The following is a 17,471-nucleotide window of genomic DNA, read 5'->3' as shown; positions in this document are numbered from 1 at the left end:
TGCTCTTTTTCCCTTAAAGGGGTTTTTTAACGAGGTCATCTAGTGATAAATTTGTTCTCAGAAGATGGAGCATTAGTTTTGATTGATTAGTGTTGATGTAATACACGATAAGACGACCTAGCTCGGCGTAAGTATGTCTACCCGAGCATAGGCGCCCCGTGAGATTAGTTTGCCTACTGGTTCACTTGATTTAGTCAGGTAAGATGACCTAGCTCGACATAAGTACGATTACCCGAGTATAGGCGCCCAGCACGTAAAATTGGTATAAATGAATTATCTGGCAAGGTAGGACGACCTAACTCGACATAAGAATGACTACCCGAGTGTAGGTGCTCTATAAGTTGGTTTTTTATGGATGAGTTGTTAGATTCGAATCAAGGTAAGACGACCTAACTCGGCGTAACAACGACTACTCGAGTATAGGCGCTTTGCAAATTTATTATGTTGTGGATAAATGTTTGGTTCGATGTAAGGTAAGATGACCTGACTCGATGTAAGAGCGATTGCCCGAGTCTAGGCGCTCTGCGAGTTAGTTTCTTATGAATAGAGTCATTCGCACATGGTAAGACGTCATAGCCCGGAGTGAGTAGAGTCATTTGAGTGTAAGCGCCCTGTCGTGGTGAGTTTGTTAGATTTGGTACATGGTAAGCTGACCTAGCTCGGGTAAATACGACTACCCAAGCATAGGCGCCCCGTGAGATGAATTTATTTGTTAAGATATGTAGTTTGGCACACGTTAAAGTGACTTTGCATAGGATGAATAAGGTTGTTCGAGTATGGATACCTTGTACAGATAAATTACTTGATAAACATGGAGACGATGGTCGAGCCTGAGACAAAGGCAGCTACCTGAGTAGGAACTTTACGAGGTGAGGCATCATGGAATCAATGTAGTGATCATACCAAGAATCTCCCAATATGGAGGTTTTTATTAAATCGAGTTGAGGCAAGAGTTTTCCTTAAAAGTATCGCTTACTTAAAGGTATACGTTTTATCAAGGTAAGAAAGTTGTTACTTTCACGCTTAAGTTAACAGCGACTTGTTATATAATTTGTGTTAAGATAAAGAGAATGAGTTAGGTAGCAAGGCATGCATTTGTAAAGATCCCAAAATCAATATACAAAAGAAAGATCATAAGTGTTGATAAATGAGAAAAGTGTTCAAATTGTCAAGATGTTAAGAGAATTTAACATGGGCATAAAATATTACAGACCATAGAAATTTTAAATTAATCATCCCTTAATTGGCCATCGACCACGGTTTTACTCGAGCCGAGTTATGAGAAATCCAGAGTAGGATGGAGTTTTGATGTTTGTTCAAGAGTTGCCTCGAATCCTACAAGGTAATATTGGGCAGCATCTTGCTTGAAGGATTTTGTGGCCTTGGCAAGGTTCTTTACGGGTTAGTTCCCCCTTTAGCTTGTCAACTACGACTAAGAGTTTGTTCCTTTCTTCGGCCAGGCTTGTTGCCTCTTGGTCTCGGTCTGTTGCCTCTTTAGTCTTCTCAGCTCGAAGTCGTTCAGCCTTTTGATGTAAACCATTTAAATGTGTGAGCTCGAATTGAAGATGTTCTATCTCTTTACGAAGCTCCACATTCTCTTGAATTCTTTGGTCCTCCACTACCTCCACTCTCTCGTCTTAGCAATGACCAAGCAACCCATGGCAAAGGCTTGCCTAAATTGCTACATGGCGTCATGAAGCAGATGATCTTCGTCGCGGGCCATGAGTCTATCTTTGTCCTCGCTGGGTAGGAAGACCGTTTCACCATATGTTGGGATGTCGAAGTCTGGATCCCACAAACTTTTCCCCTAAGAGCTCTCAGCTCCGCATTATTGGATGAAGATTACGTCTTGGGGCGAAGCATGGCCCATCTGAGTGAGAGTGCTCAGTAGGGAGAAAGCAGTTTTCCTTTTTCTTTTGAAGACAAGCCCAGAGGTGGTCTCCTCATCCTGCTCGGTCGGGGCTTGGGTAATTGTAACTAAAGCTTTCCTTTTCTTCTTCAAAGACTCCTTGGGCATACTAGCAACCGTCCTCGTCTTCTTAGCTAGCTCGGCTTCCTCTGCCTTGCTGATGTTAGACAACATCCTCTTTGCAAAGAAAACAAGTAAATGGTTAATAGCGGTGTAAGCCTTCAAAGCACTGGGGGTGTACTCTTTGGTCAACAAGTAGGAGGTATCAAAAACGACTTTCAATCTCATGAGGAACTCGCAGATTCCTTGATCCTTTGGCGACAGATCTTCTAAGCGTCGAGCACTCTGAAATTTGGGCTCAAGGGTTGGATCTCTGTTGAAGCTTGGACTTTAACAAATTTTCCTTTAATGTTTTTATATGAAGACTATAAGAGGGTGAGCAAGGCTCTTCCAGGGGCGCCGTTCAGAGATACCCACAATTTACTGCTCGCGTGTTTAGCCTCAAAGAAATAGAGAAAAACTTCAATAGACGGCGAGATGTCGAGCTGTGAGCACAAAATGATAAACGCACAAATAAATGTCCAACTATTAGGGTGTAGATAGACAGGGACAACATTGAGCTCGGTTAATAGCTCTTTTTCAAAAATAATTTAATTTTTAAGTTATAAACTGATATTATGTAGAGATATGTAAATATAGAAAACAAGAAAAAAAAATGTGAACAAAAAAAATAACAAAAATAAAATATATTTTCCACTAAAAAAAATGAAAAATAGAACTATTGTCATCATGTATAGTTCATTTTTGGGAAAAAGAAAACTAAAAATAACACTATTGACTTTCATCCCAAATCTTGAAGTCTATGTGAAAAGTTTTCGAAGTTCTTCGCGTTTTCGACAATAGTACATACAAACCCAACATAAACTTGACATCATTATGTAAAGAAGTGTAATATGTTTACACTCATAAATAAAAGAAAAAAAAAACATTTTTTGATTATATTTTTCTATTTTTAAACTTAGAATGTCAATATATATAATTTTATTAATAAAATGCTGTTAAGTGAGTAACTTTTGTTGTATCAATGAGAGAGGATAAATAAAATGTCTTTTAAGACCTTATTTGTGGTATATTGTTCAGACTCCTCATGATACAACATGTATTTCTCAAGTGATTACCGAGAATAACAAAAACTAACAAACAAAAGCTGTTTAAGGGCGAAAACCCAAAGATAAGACTAGGTAGATGTATGAGAAGAGAGGAGAAAGATAAGAATAGGTAGATGTATGAGAAAAGAGGAGAGTGAAGGTGTGTTTTAAAGGAAATGAGAGACTCTATTTATAAAAAGTAAAGACTTGACTTACACAATCCCAAGGTTCCAAACCCCAATTAGGTTATGAAAATAAGGTGAACATTGCAAAAAGCACGTTGTGAAAAAAGGAATAACTTTTATGAAACTTGAAAGTCAAGGATCCTGTAAAGTTCAGAAGCAAAAAGTTAAGGAAATTTGAGTAAGCTCCAAATGAGACCCAAAATTTCATGCCCATGAAACATCAGATATCAGTTATTACAATTTTCATACATTTTAAAAACCAAGTAGAAGAGGTAATGATAGTAAAAAACAAAATTAGTAATACGCAAATAGATGCATAACCAGTTAAGGAATAAGCCACAAAAGAAAACAATGGTTGATAAAGAATGTTCAAGTTCTAAGACTTCACTAACCACCTTTCTCCCCTCTCTGTTACCCTCTTGTTTTGTAGTAGAGAGAAAGGGAAGCAAAGGGGTTTTGTCATTTGTATTTGAAAGCTATATAGCTATAAACATTACTTTAAAATGGAGCATGGTGGAAAAGGTTCTAACTCCTATGAGATATGGACATCACATCAACAGTGGCAATGGAAACAAACAACATTTGCCACCACCACAACATGCATCCACTAATCATAATCAACTAAGAGTAAAAGCTTCCTATTCAACTCTGGTCATCAAACCGCAAAATGTTTTTACATGGAAAAACAAGGGAAAATTATGTGCACCGAAGCACTGCTTCTTCCTACACAGACCACCACTGCATGCACGTCCTCAAACACAAACTTGGAAGGTGAAATCAATAATTAAGCAATGAATATTTCACTCTCAAAACAATTTTCCCTTTTTCCACACCAAGCTTTCCACCAGTGACTAGCCAATGGCCAGGAGGATCTTGGGGCTCTTTTGTCATCCCAGACAAGTCAACATACTTCATCAACTTGTTCCCTGTGGCATTTTCTCCGAGGGTTGAGTTATCTGAGTTGGAGGTGTTTCCAACATTCACTGTTTTTGATGAACTGTTTCCAACATGATCCCACAGCGATCTTCGAATCGTGCAGCCGGGTAACCTTGAATATAAGAGCTTCATGTACAGCACATTCCGTGAACCGAAATCCCACACTCCAAGCTGTGCTCCAGTAACTATGTGGATGCCAGAGAAGTCTCCTATGAAGGTTTCAGGGTTCTCAATTGGTGCAGTGCTCACATGAGAAAAGTTCTTCCATTTAACTGGTTCAAACCATCGGCTGTCTTGCTCCTCGGGTCCCTGCCACTTGGGAGCACCTATAGCAACATGGCTGTCCCAATATGGATGGAGGATTTTTGGAAGTAATACCAAGTGTTGAACCAGAATTCTCAGCCGATTCTGCTTGCTTCCTTCTAGACAGAGACGTAATCCAGTTACTGGCCTACGTCCCACTGTAATCTGCATTCAAAGAGAACCATGTTTAAAGTAAAATTGATTAGATATGTGCCACCTTTCACTACAATTGAAATCTTCTCCCAATTAATTTAGCCACCAAACACCAACTTAATCGAACAAAATCTAGAATACGTACTCTGGAAGCTTTCCTTTACAAAAGCTTAAATTCAACTGGATTAGCATATTCTGATATTGTTTCTTTACAAACACATTTTGTGAGAGGCATTATAAACTTATAATATTATGCAGAACTATCACAACCATAATATGTTTTTGTTAGTTTTGCTGTTAGTTTGTTACATGTTTCTGTTAGAATATTTTCAGTTACATATGTAACTTGTTTTCTTTCCTCGTCTTGTACATATTCATCCTTTTCCATAATAAGATGAGAAGCCTTTGTTGATCATTTCTAGTTTTTTTCTTGCTTTCTCAATTGCTCTTCTCTGTTATGGTATCAGAGCTCTTCATATGGAGAGCTCTGCTGCGCTTGTTTTTCATCACTCAAGGAGGTTCAGATAAAACCCCTAGTGTGCACAATTATCTTTATCTTTATCTTTATCCGAGTGAGAACCCAGCCACTGCACTCATCTCTCCTCCTCTTGATTCAATCAATTATCTATCATTCAGGGTGTCGTTTCATGTTAACATCTCTAAGTGCGAAAAACAAACATGTTTTAACGCAGACATTCATATTGTGAAATGTTCACAAAAAGGGTGTTAACTGAAGAAGAAATAATAGAAGGTAATGTGAACACATCACTAGTTAGTTTCTCGTGATGTCTACAGGTCAACCTATTGTAATAGAAAAAACGAAGTTTTTTTACTAGTTGTTCTTATTTTTCAAGGATAGACACAGCACCAATTTCAACATGAATGACACCACATTGAAAAAGGATGCAAAACAAGGTATTTGTCACCTTAAATTTATATACACGAAAAATAATGAGAAGAGTAATCAGTCATAATACTTTAAATATAAACTTGAGCTAAAATAGGCACAACACATAAACAGGGTTCCACCACTGTAAAGGACTGATCTAGCATAACCCAGAAATTTAGGAAAATAAACCATTTCCTTCAGATTCATAAACACTTAAAAGTGAAAGGTTCAATTTATTAGATTCCCAGACCTGGCGACAATGTTACCAGAGACACTAGCTGATCAATCCTTAGAATTATATTTTGCTTGGCAACTCAGTGACAAACCAAATGCGCCCATAAACAACCAAGAAAAACTTGAAATGATAAAAAAAGGACTGCCCTATGTACCACAAACAGTAAACACGTTGCATTTCTTTAGAAGAATCCTTATCACAGGATAAGAAGTTTCTAAGCTAAGGAAAATACCAGAAATGATGTTTACCTGTTCTTGACTGATGTAAAGTTTCTGGCCCATTATGCTGAATTGCAAAGATGGACACACAGGTTCCTTCCTTTGTTGACCAGGAATCCTGTCTTGTAAAGGGGCCCATACACGAGGAATCTGAAACTCTAGGAAATATCTAAGTTCTTCAATTGGAGGTTTAACTGTGAGCAAAATTTAGGAAAACAGAAAAATAAATGTGTGACTTTTATTAGACCATACTCCACAAAGCCAATATGAAAAAAATTCAAATAATAAAAAATAAAGGATGAATTGACTAACATTCAAGATAAAGACCAATGGCACGAATCAAATGCTCCTTGGCAGGTATTTCATCAAGTAGAGCAGTTATAGGACAGAAAGTCATCTCAATGATATCTGGGGAGGACTTCACAGTTGATAGCCATTTACTGTGGTTTTGTTCTAAATCATCTCCTCCTCTTCTTCTAAAAATAACTGTGACATCCTGACCAATAAGTATTCAAGGAAGTTAAGATAAAAAACATAAGACTTGATAAAGACTTTTTTCTAGACAAAATTGACAAAGATATTCCACAGACCAGCCAGTTACTAACAATCAACAATCATGAATGACAGGCAATATCATTTTTTATAACAAGAATTATTTTTTCTCAAGACAGCAGCATGCTGCCACAGTACCCTATGCAGGGTTAAGCACACTGTGATGCAGGTCATATTCCAAAATATCAAGGGGAAGTAAGAAAGAAGGAGAAGAAGACAACTTTGCAGGGCTTATGTAGGACCAAAGATGACACACATAAACAGATTTCACATTCATGGCTGAAAAGGATAGGGCATTAATGGAGAAAGAGTTGTGCCATATTGCCAATGCCTTTAAATATAGAATACTGTTTTATCACAATTCACCAGTGTTTTAATTTTGGTATTCCTGTGCATACCAAAGCATAAAAAGGATATCAGATTTTAATTTTAATCCATCAAATGCATTAAAATGAAGCCATTCCCAACTTCCCATTGGAAAAGTAGTTGTCAGAGTATCCACGGATTCTGTAATGTACAACCTACAGCCTAATATGAAGGGCCCTAAAGCCTAACAAGGACAACGTCTCAAAACAACTACTACCCATCACAAGTATAGATTACCATTACTCTCAATTACTTGTTTGGCACCCACAAATACCAAAACACCTGTCACAAAGTTATACTCATTCTCTTTTCCTCACTCTTCCTTCCAATCATTTCTCTTTATGCTCAATATGACTAATAATTGATAAAAGTCTCTCCGATAAACAAATTCCCTCCTTACTTGGCCACTGGAGTACTCAAAGACTTGAGACCTAGACCAACATACCTGAACTCAATCCACTCAGGTATGACAAATCCTAATAAATTTGCTGCCATATTCTCAAATATTAATAACACAAAAGGGAAGTTAGATTGCAAGAAAAGTGCAGGAAGGAAATACATAAAATAACTATTGCCTAGGAAGCACTAATACTTTGTACTGTCTTTGAACAGGTGTAGCATGTATAATTGTATCAGTATCAGATACTTCACTAAATCAACATCAAATATAGCTAGTGATAAATTCTAATATTTTATTCGGTCACAATGGCTAAGGTTGAAAATAATTAAAAAAAAGAAAACTTTAATTTTCCCCATCAACCTTGGAAATGGAATGGCCAACTCCATCTTCTTTTAAAAATATAAGATGTCTTGCGTGATGTGTGTGTGTCTTTATAAAATGTTTTGTGCAATGGTATATATCAATCATGTTGGATTATGCCATAAGTCACTCAACCACATCCTCAATTGAAATGTCACATCCCTATAGCAGTATCATCTCCAATAATGTACTGATACTTGTATATGCATTGGAGCTATTAACTAGCTTCTTTTTTTGTTTTCTACATAAACAAGGTCTAGCAACTTGGAAAAGGATTGGGAAATTGAAAATCAGGTTCGGGGGTTAGGAGGGGAAAGAATCATGTTAGAGGTTCTTGGTGAAGTCCACAATGAGGAAATAATCATGTTAGTGGTTCTTGGTTAAGCCCACAATGAGAACCTAAGACCTTGTATACTTCTATGCCTAAAGACATCTTTAGATTACCATATACATACACAGTTTACTTTAGAAAAATGGCTCGTCAAAATTTAAATTTCCATGACTTTGGATATAACTGTAAAAGTATCCTGGAAATAAATATTTCATAATAGCAGCAACAACAACAATAAAAACAAAGTTTTATCCCAATAGGTGAAGTTGAGTATATGGATCACATGACACCATTCAGCTCAAAAAAAAACCATAATAGTGATATGTATATTACGTACTTCTTTCCCAGAAGGATATGTTGCAGTTGTGGGTTGGGGGTAAACCCCTTGACTATTGAATGAAAATGGATCAACACCCTGCCAAAAATGTAAAATAATCAAGCATTATATTCATAGCTATCATAAGCCTGGATCATATAAATTTATGCAAGAAAAGAGGTAATGAGGTGAACTAGCCTTATCCTTGGATTTTGTTTGACCTGAACTTGTTTGACTATTGATGTCAGAGAACCTCTGATTTCCAATATCCTGAATATAGTTTTTCATCTCCAACTTTAGCAAAGGAGAAGTATGGTGTTGTTTAACATAAATAACATCTTTACCACCAATAGTTATAGATGTAATGACATGAGTCCCAAAATTTTCGATAAAACTGTCAAAATATAATTAAAAGTCAGGAACAGTCTTAGATATCTTTGATATAGCATTATGTATGTAGATAACTTGTTGTATCCATACCTTGCCAAAGCCGGTGGATCCCAATTGACTGGGACAGCCTTTTTGACATTTACTTGCAACGTTAAGTGAGATTTTTTAAGCTGAACCTTTGCAAGAGGAATGTAAAACCCTTCTGTAGACAAGGTTTTTGTGGCTGCAGCATCAACATGTTTTGAACCAGTGAAGCTAAATGCGGCATTAAAACTCCCAAGAGGAAAGTTCCCTGATATATTTGCCCTTCCATTAAAGTATTCCACCATCTGTAACCAACCACAGCAGAACTATCATAAATTTGAGAAAACATTGCAGGGGGCAACAGTAAAATATGACACCTGTTCTTGTGTACAGTGCAATCTGAAATTATTATAGTTTGCTTCAAATACTTAATGCAAACAAAATACAAGGGAATCAAGATATTGAGTATTATGAAAGAAATTTACAAAAACAACGGAAAGCATAAAAGATAATTGTCACCAGAATATATGAATATATGATTTCGAAATTTCGGCCAGACAAAAAATCTTCTAAAATGGAAAGGAACCACAGTCTGCATTGTTAAATATCTCAGTGGCCATGCTAAGGCCGGCACCAGCTATCTATCATAAGATAGGTCCTCTAATTATATCAGTTTAAGCAGCATACCTACATAATTGAGAAATGGTTCCTCCCCCTTCCCCCCGCCCCCTCACCAACCACCTTACAAATCCCATATCTCTTCTCCATAATCATAAAAAGCAACGTAAAACCACTGTCAAATTCATCAAACAAAATATAAATGACCTTATACTGGCACAAATAATTAAACATAAACGAAAACATGCTCGATTTTATTCAGGAAACAATTTTCATGGTTTTAAAAAACGCTTGGCAACTGCAATTTTGGCTGCATGTCAAGGTTTTTGGGGCGTCTGCCTTCACAATTGTGACCACATCAGTATATTAGTCAGCAATTGCCCACAATATCCAGGTGCGCAGGGTATCCCTGACTGCAATTAAAAACCTTGACAATTCCCACCAAAGCATTCTCACAAAACAAGAAAAAATAATTATAAAAAGAGAACAAATTCAACTGCCAGCCTTACCTCAGGAAACGTGCAGACCCCAGAACTCTGACGCTCCATGGCCTCCTGGGAGCATCCAATGTCCCTGGAAACGTCAGGAACAGCCACATCATCATAGAGAAACAGCTCCCTACGGTGTTCTTCATCAATCTCAACTACCCTAGACCCTGAAACTCCTTTACAATAAAGCAACCTCGTGTCAAAATTCACATCAAAACCCCTCCCTAATGCTTGCAAAGCGTTAGTAGCAGTGTGCACCGCTGCTACAAGCTCCCCCATGGCTCCGCGAGCCACCTTAAAAGACTCTTCTTTAACGAAAAAAAAGGAAAACCCAATTCTGAATGGAACGAGAAGGTGGATAATCACATTAATCAAAGGGAATTGGCACGACCCACATGAACAAATTCCACAAAACACAAAAAAGAGTACACGATTTTAACTATGTGGGCATGTGACGCATCAAAAGGGTCATGATCAAACCCATCTCTTCAAACCCTCTCTTTCTTCTGTGTGCTCAACCGGGGTTTGACCCAGAGGAAATCATGCTGTGCAGGAACAACCTCAATGGATCTAAGAGTGACCAAGATTAGATTATTATCCAAAATCTGGTGTGGTTAGGGTGCTAGCTACTTCTTCTTGTGGTGCTTGTCACTGACTTTCCCTCTCTAAAAAGTTTCTCTCTGTAAAATAAAACCTCTCTTCTCTCTCTACATTGACATTATCGTACGGTGTGGCTTTCTTTCCTTTATTTGTAGTTTCTACCTTGGGAGACTCTTTGGTTTTGTCTGTCCAGAGATGCATTGACTTGAGTTTCAGTCATAATTTACTTCTTTCCATCCAAACGTTTGCGTGTTGTTTTGCCTAAAATCTTCACCGTTCATTCCTGGTCGTACCATGTGCTTCCAAGTATGAACTCATGCATTTGTTTTAATTTAATTACAATTAGAATTCATTAATTGTTTTTTAACATTTCTAATTATAAAAAAAATTATCTCCTATCAAACGTTCTTAATACAGCTTTTGGAATACATCCAAACAGATCTTAGTCCCATTGTTACTTTATTATCTATTTTCAAACTATTTAAACGATTTTATTTTACTTTTAACATATTTAATAATTTATTAATGCTAAATATTTAATGGATAATGATACATTAATAATCTACATTTTTTATATAATTATATTATAACTCTTAATATTATTATTTTAATATTTTTTCATATCATTTAATTCTAAATTTACTCTTTATTTTATATATTTAGTTTTAAACTCATCAAATCTTCTATATAATTCTAAAAATGGTCAAACTATTATTTTCCATATTTAATATTTATATTAAATTGTTATAAAATTACAATGATTAAAATTGTCCATTTTTAAATTTATACACAAAAATTAAGCTTTATCTTTTTTAGATCATAAGTGTCCCTTGTTCTAGACAATTCTTAGTTTAGTATATAAAAAAATCATCTTCATAAAATAGTTAATAGTTTTCATTAATAAGTTTTAATAGCACCAATAGTAAATAGTTAGAAGATGAAAATAATCAAGTCTATATTAATTTTTTCCCGTACTCAGCCACCAACAAAATAACAATTTGAATAATTAATTTCGTTCATATATGTATAAAACGTGTCATATATATATATATATATATATATATATATATATATAACTCAAATATATGGGAAAAATTCACATGCATTTGGTATTATTAAATAGATAATATAGATGTATATATACTTTTAATTTCTCTATGCTCCAATTTTCATTTTGGTCCTTGAATTATTTTTACAAGGTCATTGAAATATTATTTTTTGTCACATTAGTTCTTTGTTAAAAAAATTGACGTGATTAATAATTATTGACGTCAAAAATATCATGTCAATAAATGATAAATTTTTATTATCGGTATTAGTAAGGAGTAATAATTAATTTAATCTGAAACCTTAGTCTTTGAGTGCACATAAGATACATAACTTTCTATTAATATATTTTCAAATTGATATCACTCTAAATTAAACACTGGACCACATAGTTAAACTAAACAATCTACTGCCACCTATATCAATCAATATTATTCGATATCATATGAGCCAAGATCTCACGTATCAATAGCATGTTAATAATTTGCCTCGTTAGAAATAACAAATGTCAAATCAACACTCTTGCATAGTGAAACGTGCCCTGTGATTCAGAACCAGAAAAAATAGAGGAATTAAAAGAACAATTTTTAAAAACTAAAACCCAAAATATATGTATATATATATATAATTTATTAATTTAAAGAAAAAAAGTAATAAGAATGAAAAATATTTAAGCTTTTAATTATATATAAAATAAATACTTAAATATGTATTAGATCTATTTAAAACTTCAAATATTAAAAAAGGAAATTTGTCAACTCAAGCTAAATTTTAAAATATCCGAGTTTAATTTATTTATTTGGTGTAAATCAATTTTTAAGATGTATTTGGATTATGGAAAATATTTGTGAAAATTTGGGAAAGTGAATTTAGAAAGACGTATGAGGTTGTTTGGATTGAGATCGGTTAAAGTGGACTTATAAAAGTGATTTATTAAAATTTGTTAATGATATGTTGGTTAGTTGGAATAAAATTTAAAAATTAGTTTAAAGATTAAAAAGTAAATTTATAAAATTATCTTTGTTATTAAAAAATATTTAAATAATAAATTATGATATATATTTTTTAGTTCCAAATATATTAATTTTGTATTAAATTGAAATAATATTATTAAATATATTATGTAATAACGCTTAAACAAATAATAATAAAGGTGAGATAAGTCACTCCTACCACGGGGTTTTTTTATTCTTTTCTCTTTCTCTATGTCCATATTCTCTTTTCTCCCTTCTTTTTTAATTTTTCTCTCTTAATCTTCATCTATTTTAGAATCTGACCGGACCACGTTGTAGTTGACTAGTTAAGAAATACTTCTATTCGGTCATATTTTCAAACATAGTAAGTTCATTTTTTCTCTAAAGATCCTTTCTTCTCTATTTTTTCTTAGGATTTAATCATCAATCTTTGTGGGATCAGTTGAGAAGTTTAATCCTCTCAACTTATTCTACTATGTACTGAATTTTTGTTATGTTTGGATAACTGCATTAGGCCCGTAAATCTTGAAGCTTATCCAGATTGTGGGGAATAAAATTCTAGAAGTTGCTTGGAAAGCAAACAATTAAGGTAAGAGAAGCTAAATTTAATTTTTAATAGCACCTAGGATAGAAGATCTGAATGCAGAAGAGACGTGGTCCCAATATTCAATTTCTCTTGCAAGGATGTTGTGTGTTTATATATTGTGGTTATTTGTTTATATATTATTTAAACTTGTAAAAATATTAGGTTTTGATGGTTTAGTAGTTAAGTGTTGTTTATTTTTTTTATGTTAAATAGACTTTTGAATGTTGTGGATTGTGTTTTGAATGATACTGTATGAAATTGAATGAAATTGATTTCATACATTTGGGATAATGTATGGACTGATGTTTGTATGTGTATTAAGTATTGATGCCTATGTGATAACAGAGATCTCCGAGCTTCACTGATAATCTAAGTCATATAGACTAAAATATCATGTGGTGAGAAACTGATGGAGGAGTTCATGCACACCGTTACATATGAGATGCATGACTTGAGTTGTATTGAACTTACCCTAATACTTTCTGTTGGATTCGCTGATAATATTTGGATCGGGTGTTAGTATCTGGTAGGACTTACTTAATGTGGGTCTTCCGGAAGGTGTCAGTTGTTATTTTATTTGTTGAATATCCTAGATGTGTAGATCCATGTGATTGTTCTATTGTTGAGATTTGAAGAACATTGAATAATTTGAGAAATTGATCATGTAATTTGGTTTTCTCTTTTGATTTGATTGTGTATATTATAAAATTCTATTTTCACTAGCTTATCCTTTCTTTTCTTCTTGTGTTTGAATTGCGATGATTGTACTATGTACCTGAGCAGATGATCTTACCGTCTGAAGAGCTTTAAGATGTTGATTTTGAAACTTATATTGTAAATAATTGTATTTTTATATGTCCTAATCAGGTACTAGGAATGTTTTGAAAACTCTAAGCTTATATAAAAAAATAATGTAGAACATGTATTCCAGGATCTTACATATTAAAATTTATTAAAATAATAATAATTATTATATATATTTATTTTTTATTTATATATATATATTATCGATATTATAATTTTAGTTTATTATTTTCACCAAAGTATGTGTATGTGTAATTTTTGTCTTTATAATTTATGTATAATTATGTTTTACATTAAAATTTGAATAAACAATTATTTATATTAATAATATAAATTTATCATTATTTTTATAATTAATATGTATAAGAAAATACATAACTTTTTAAAGATAATATTTATGATGCCATAATTGATTATGACGATAATTGATCATGAGTATAACTTTTATTCTTTTTGGTTTTTTCTATTATGTTTGCCATGTTTTTTAAACGGGAAAACTTCTTATTCTTATAAAAATGTTGGATAAACAATTTTTCTCAGTAACTTAATATTTTTAAGAGATTGTCTTAAATATTTTTTAATTCGGTAGTTTCTATTTTTTATATTCATTCATTCATTCTCATTTGTATTATAATTATTAAATTAACGTTTAAATAAGATAAGTTTAATTACTCTTTAAGATACGTATATAACGTAATGAAACTTTGAATATTACTTAATTATTTTATATTTATTTTTTAAATCACTTAAAATTATCTTAAGATATTATATAAGATTAGTAATTGATAATATAACATAAAAAATAATAACTAAAATAAATAATATCATTAAAATAATTGGTTTGGCATAAATTTTTTGAAAAAACTAAATTAAAAAAAACCAAATTATAAATTCAAAGATAGTTTTGTTTTGGCTTCCAACTATCTTAAAGCTAGTTTTTTTAAATTTTTCTGTTAGTTTTCTAATTAATTTTGCCAATGATAACCTACAATAATTAAAATTTTAGTTAAGAACTAAAAACAAATATTAAAAACTATTAAATAAATTTAAATATTAAATTTTTTTGAATATATTTTCAAATTTCCCAATATACTTATGTTTCGAATAATGTCTAGTTTTTTTAAAAATTTAATATTTCATAAATTAAGAATATTAAATTAAATCCCTAATAAAATTGTTTATTATTATCATTATTATTTATAGTAAGAAAAGAATTATGGTACTAATAATTTTTAATTTTTTAAAATCAAAATTTAATACAATTAATTTTTTAACAAAAACAAATAAATAAGTAATTAATACTATCTTAGTTACCCTAAGTAAAAAAAATATAACATTATTTCAAAATAAATATTTCCCAAAAATTGATAAATTACTTTTGATTAATAAAAATAAGGTTCAATATAAAATAATTCTTTTTTATTTGAACTTTCATTTGAAGATTTTTGCTTTGTTCTTTCTCTTCCAAAGGGATTTAGTGTGGCTAGGGTTTGTGTTGGTGGTTGTTCATGATGGAAGAGACCCAAGCACAGGCTCACATGCCAACCCACCAAAGGGTAGATTTGGGTCAACCACTAGAGTTATGACCAAGAGGATCCAAGAAGACGTTATTTTACATGTTCAAATGTCATAAACTCTAGTGTATATTAGATTTTAATTTATTGTCAAAATTAGCATAGGAACTTTATTTGTAATTTTTCTTAGAATTAATTTTGGCACCTAAAACACCAACCTAGGTAAACTTAGAGTTTTTAAAAACCTCTAAATTTACCTAGACCGGTCTAGGAAGCCCATGGAGGGGCTGAGCATACAAACTAGACACACCCCTCCCCATGTGCTCATTTAGGCTCCACTTTTGGGAGGGAATTCATTTCCCTCCACTTTCTTTTGAATTTTCAGCCCTCTAAACACTATAAATAAGAGGGCTTGACTCATGTATTTGCAAGATTAATATACTTAGTGAATTGTTGCCAAATTGTGCCAATTTCACTTATTGCCCAAAACCTCCTAGGTTAGGCTTTTAATCTTCACAAATTCGCCCTTTCCAAGTAGAGTTGGTCTCACCACTCTCAATCCCTACCTCTCATGCACCTTCAAGGTCACCACCACTCTTAGGAGGACCTTGCTTCATCTTTAATCCATGATGCTTCCGCCATTCACCAACAAAATCCGAAAACTATGAAGGCACATCTCCATCATTTGGTATCTAGAGCCATGGTCTTCAAGAGCTAAGTGCCTTATTTCGTTTTAATTTTTGTGTTCATCTGATTTTCGTGTTGTTCTTCAAGTTTTCCATATTGTCTTGCTGTTTTTTACATTTTAATTTGATTTAGGTGGTGTTTGGAGAAATCCAATCGGTGCATTGTGTTCAAATTGTTCTTGAGCTTCTAATTGTCAAATTTGTGTAGGATTCTATATAGATTTGTGTTGTTGTTCTGTTTTTGGTTTATTTGAGTCTTATTTGCAATTCTAATCGGTTCATATTGTGTGTGTTGAGTCATTTTGATTTTTAAATCCAATTTGTTTTGTCTCGTCATGTTTCTCCTAAATTGTCATCAATTTCATGTAGTGCTGATTTTTTTTGATAATTTTGGTTTCTTGATTTGATTTGAGTCCAGTTTAATCTGAGTTTGTTTGATCCTTTGGTGCATTTTTATTTTTAGATTTGAGTTCATATTTGTGTGTTAGATCCATACAAATTCATATACATCAATTCCATTGTGTTTTTGAAGTTTCTTCAAGCTGTTTTTAATTTCAGAATTAGGATTACTCTGTTTTTCAATTCTGTGCTGGCTGTTTTTTCTTATGAAATTAATACGTTGAAGAAAAATTATGAAACTCTGGATTTATACAGATTGATGTATTAGCAAAACAAGAAAAAAAAGAATCAGATCAAAAGACAAAATAGAAAAAAAATGATAAATCCAATAGAAAAAAAGTGTACATCTTGGCACCAACCAAAACAGTAATTTGACAAGAATTTTGAAAAATTTATCACAATTTTTTGGTGCATAATTTTGGTGTGATTCCAGCGCCAAAAGTTTGCTAAGATCTTGAATTGTTTGTGGTTCAAATTTCAGATTCAAATTTCAAATAGCCAGCTCAACATAAATTTTATAAGTTACGCTTTTTGGTACCTAAAATTTCCAGTAGTACTGTTTTGGTTTTTTTTAATCAATTCTAGTGACATTCTATAGGTTCAATTTGTGTGCCACCTTTTGTTGAGTGCCTATTTGATTGCTTGTCAAATTTATTCAATATTCCTTCTAGTTGTGTCCTACAAATTAATCCATTTGCTGTTGTCCTATTTTTTTAAATTTGAATTGTTCTTTGCTTTAATTCTTGACCTTTAATTGTTGGTGAACAAAAATTCAAAATTGGTGCTTGATAAGTTGGAATTAACCTTGTGGTGACTCACCTCTCTTTCCTGGAAAGCTACCTTCACTACTATCCTTATCTTTTTTGGGGTAAAATACTTATAACACAAAACTTTAACCATGTCTTTTCAAGCTCGTAATTCTAATGAAAGTGAGGGAACATCTATCAAATCTCTTTTGGAAAAAAATTCACAAGATGTTCAAGCACTTTCATATAGATAATTACAAATGGTTAAAGAAAGAGATGAATACACCAAATTAA

The 17,471-nt window shown here is 32.9% G+C and overlaps 1 protein-coding gene across 2 annotated transcripts; it reads right to left on the bottom strand.

Annotated features, from left to right (window-relative positions):
• Positions 1-3,574: 3,574 nt before the first annotated feature.
• LOC137818229 (MACPF domain-containing protein CAD1-like) lies at positions 3,575-10,684 on the bottom strand. Of its 2 annotated transcripts, none has more exons than XM_068621519.1 (7): positions 9,843-10,684; positions 8,782-9,020; positions 8,500-8,695; positions 8,323-8,400; positions 6,289-6,472; positions 6,007-6,170; positions 3,575-4,646 (listed from the first exon to the last, which is right to left on the bottom strand). In XM_068621519.1, exons 1-7 carry the CDS (start codon positions 10,098-10,100, stop codon positions 4,020-4,022), a joined length of 1,746 nt encoding a protein of 581 aa, XP_068477620.1. In that variant the 5' UTR covers positions 10,101-10,684; the 3' UTR covers positions 3,575-4,019. The 2 variants fall into 2 exon arrangements, with proteins under 2 accessions (XP_068477620.1, XP_068477621.1); XM_068621520.1 differs by having other exon boundaries at positions 8,782-9,746; positions 9,843-10,544.
• Positions 10,685-17,471: the final 6,787 nt, after the last annotated feature.

This window comes from Phaseolus vulgaris, chromosome 10, assembly GCF_000499845.2.
Source record: "Phaseolus vulgaris cultivar G19833 chromosome 10, P. vulgaris v2.0, whole genome shotgun sequence".
Classification (NCBI taxonomy): domain Eukaryota; kingdom Viridiplantae; phylum Streptophyta; class Magnoliopsida; order Fabales; family Fabaceae; genus Phaseolus; species Phaseolus vulgaris.
Note: the sequence above shows the minus strand (reverse complement) of the source record. Positions and strands in the feature narration are given on the sequence as shown.

Coding starts and splice junctions, on each gene's coding strand:
- LOC137818229 (XM_068621519.1), bottom strand. CDS start 10,100: ATGGGGGAGCTTGTAGCAGCGGTGCACACTGCTACTAACGCTTTGCAA. Junction 8,696..8,781: donor GATCCACCGGCTTTGGCAAG/GTATGGATACAA, acceptor ATATTTTGACAG/TTTTATCGAAAATTTTGGGA. Junction 6,473..8,322: donor CATATCCTTCTGGGAAAGAA/GTACGTAATATA, acceptor CTTATTGGTCAG/GATGTCACAGTTATTTTTAG.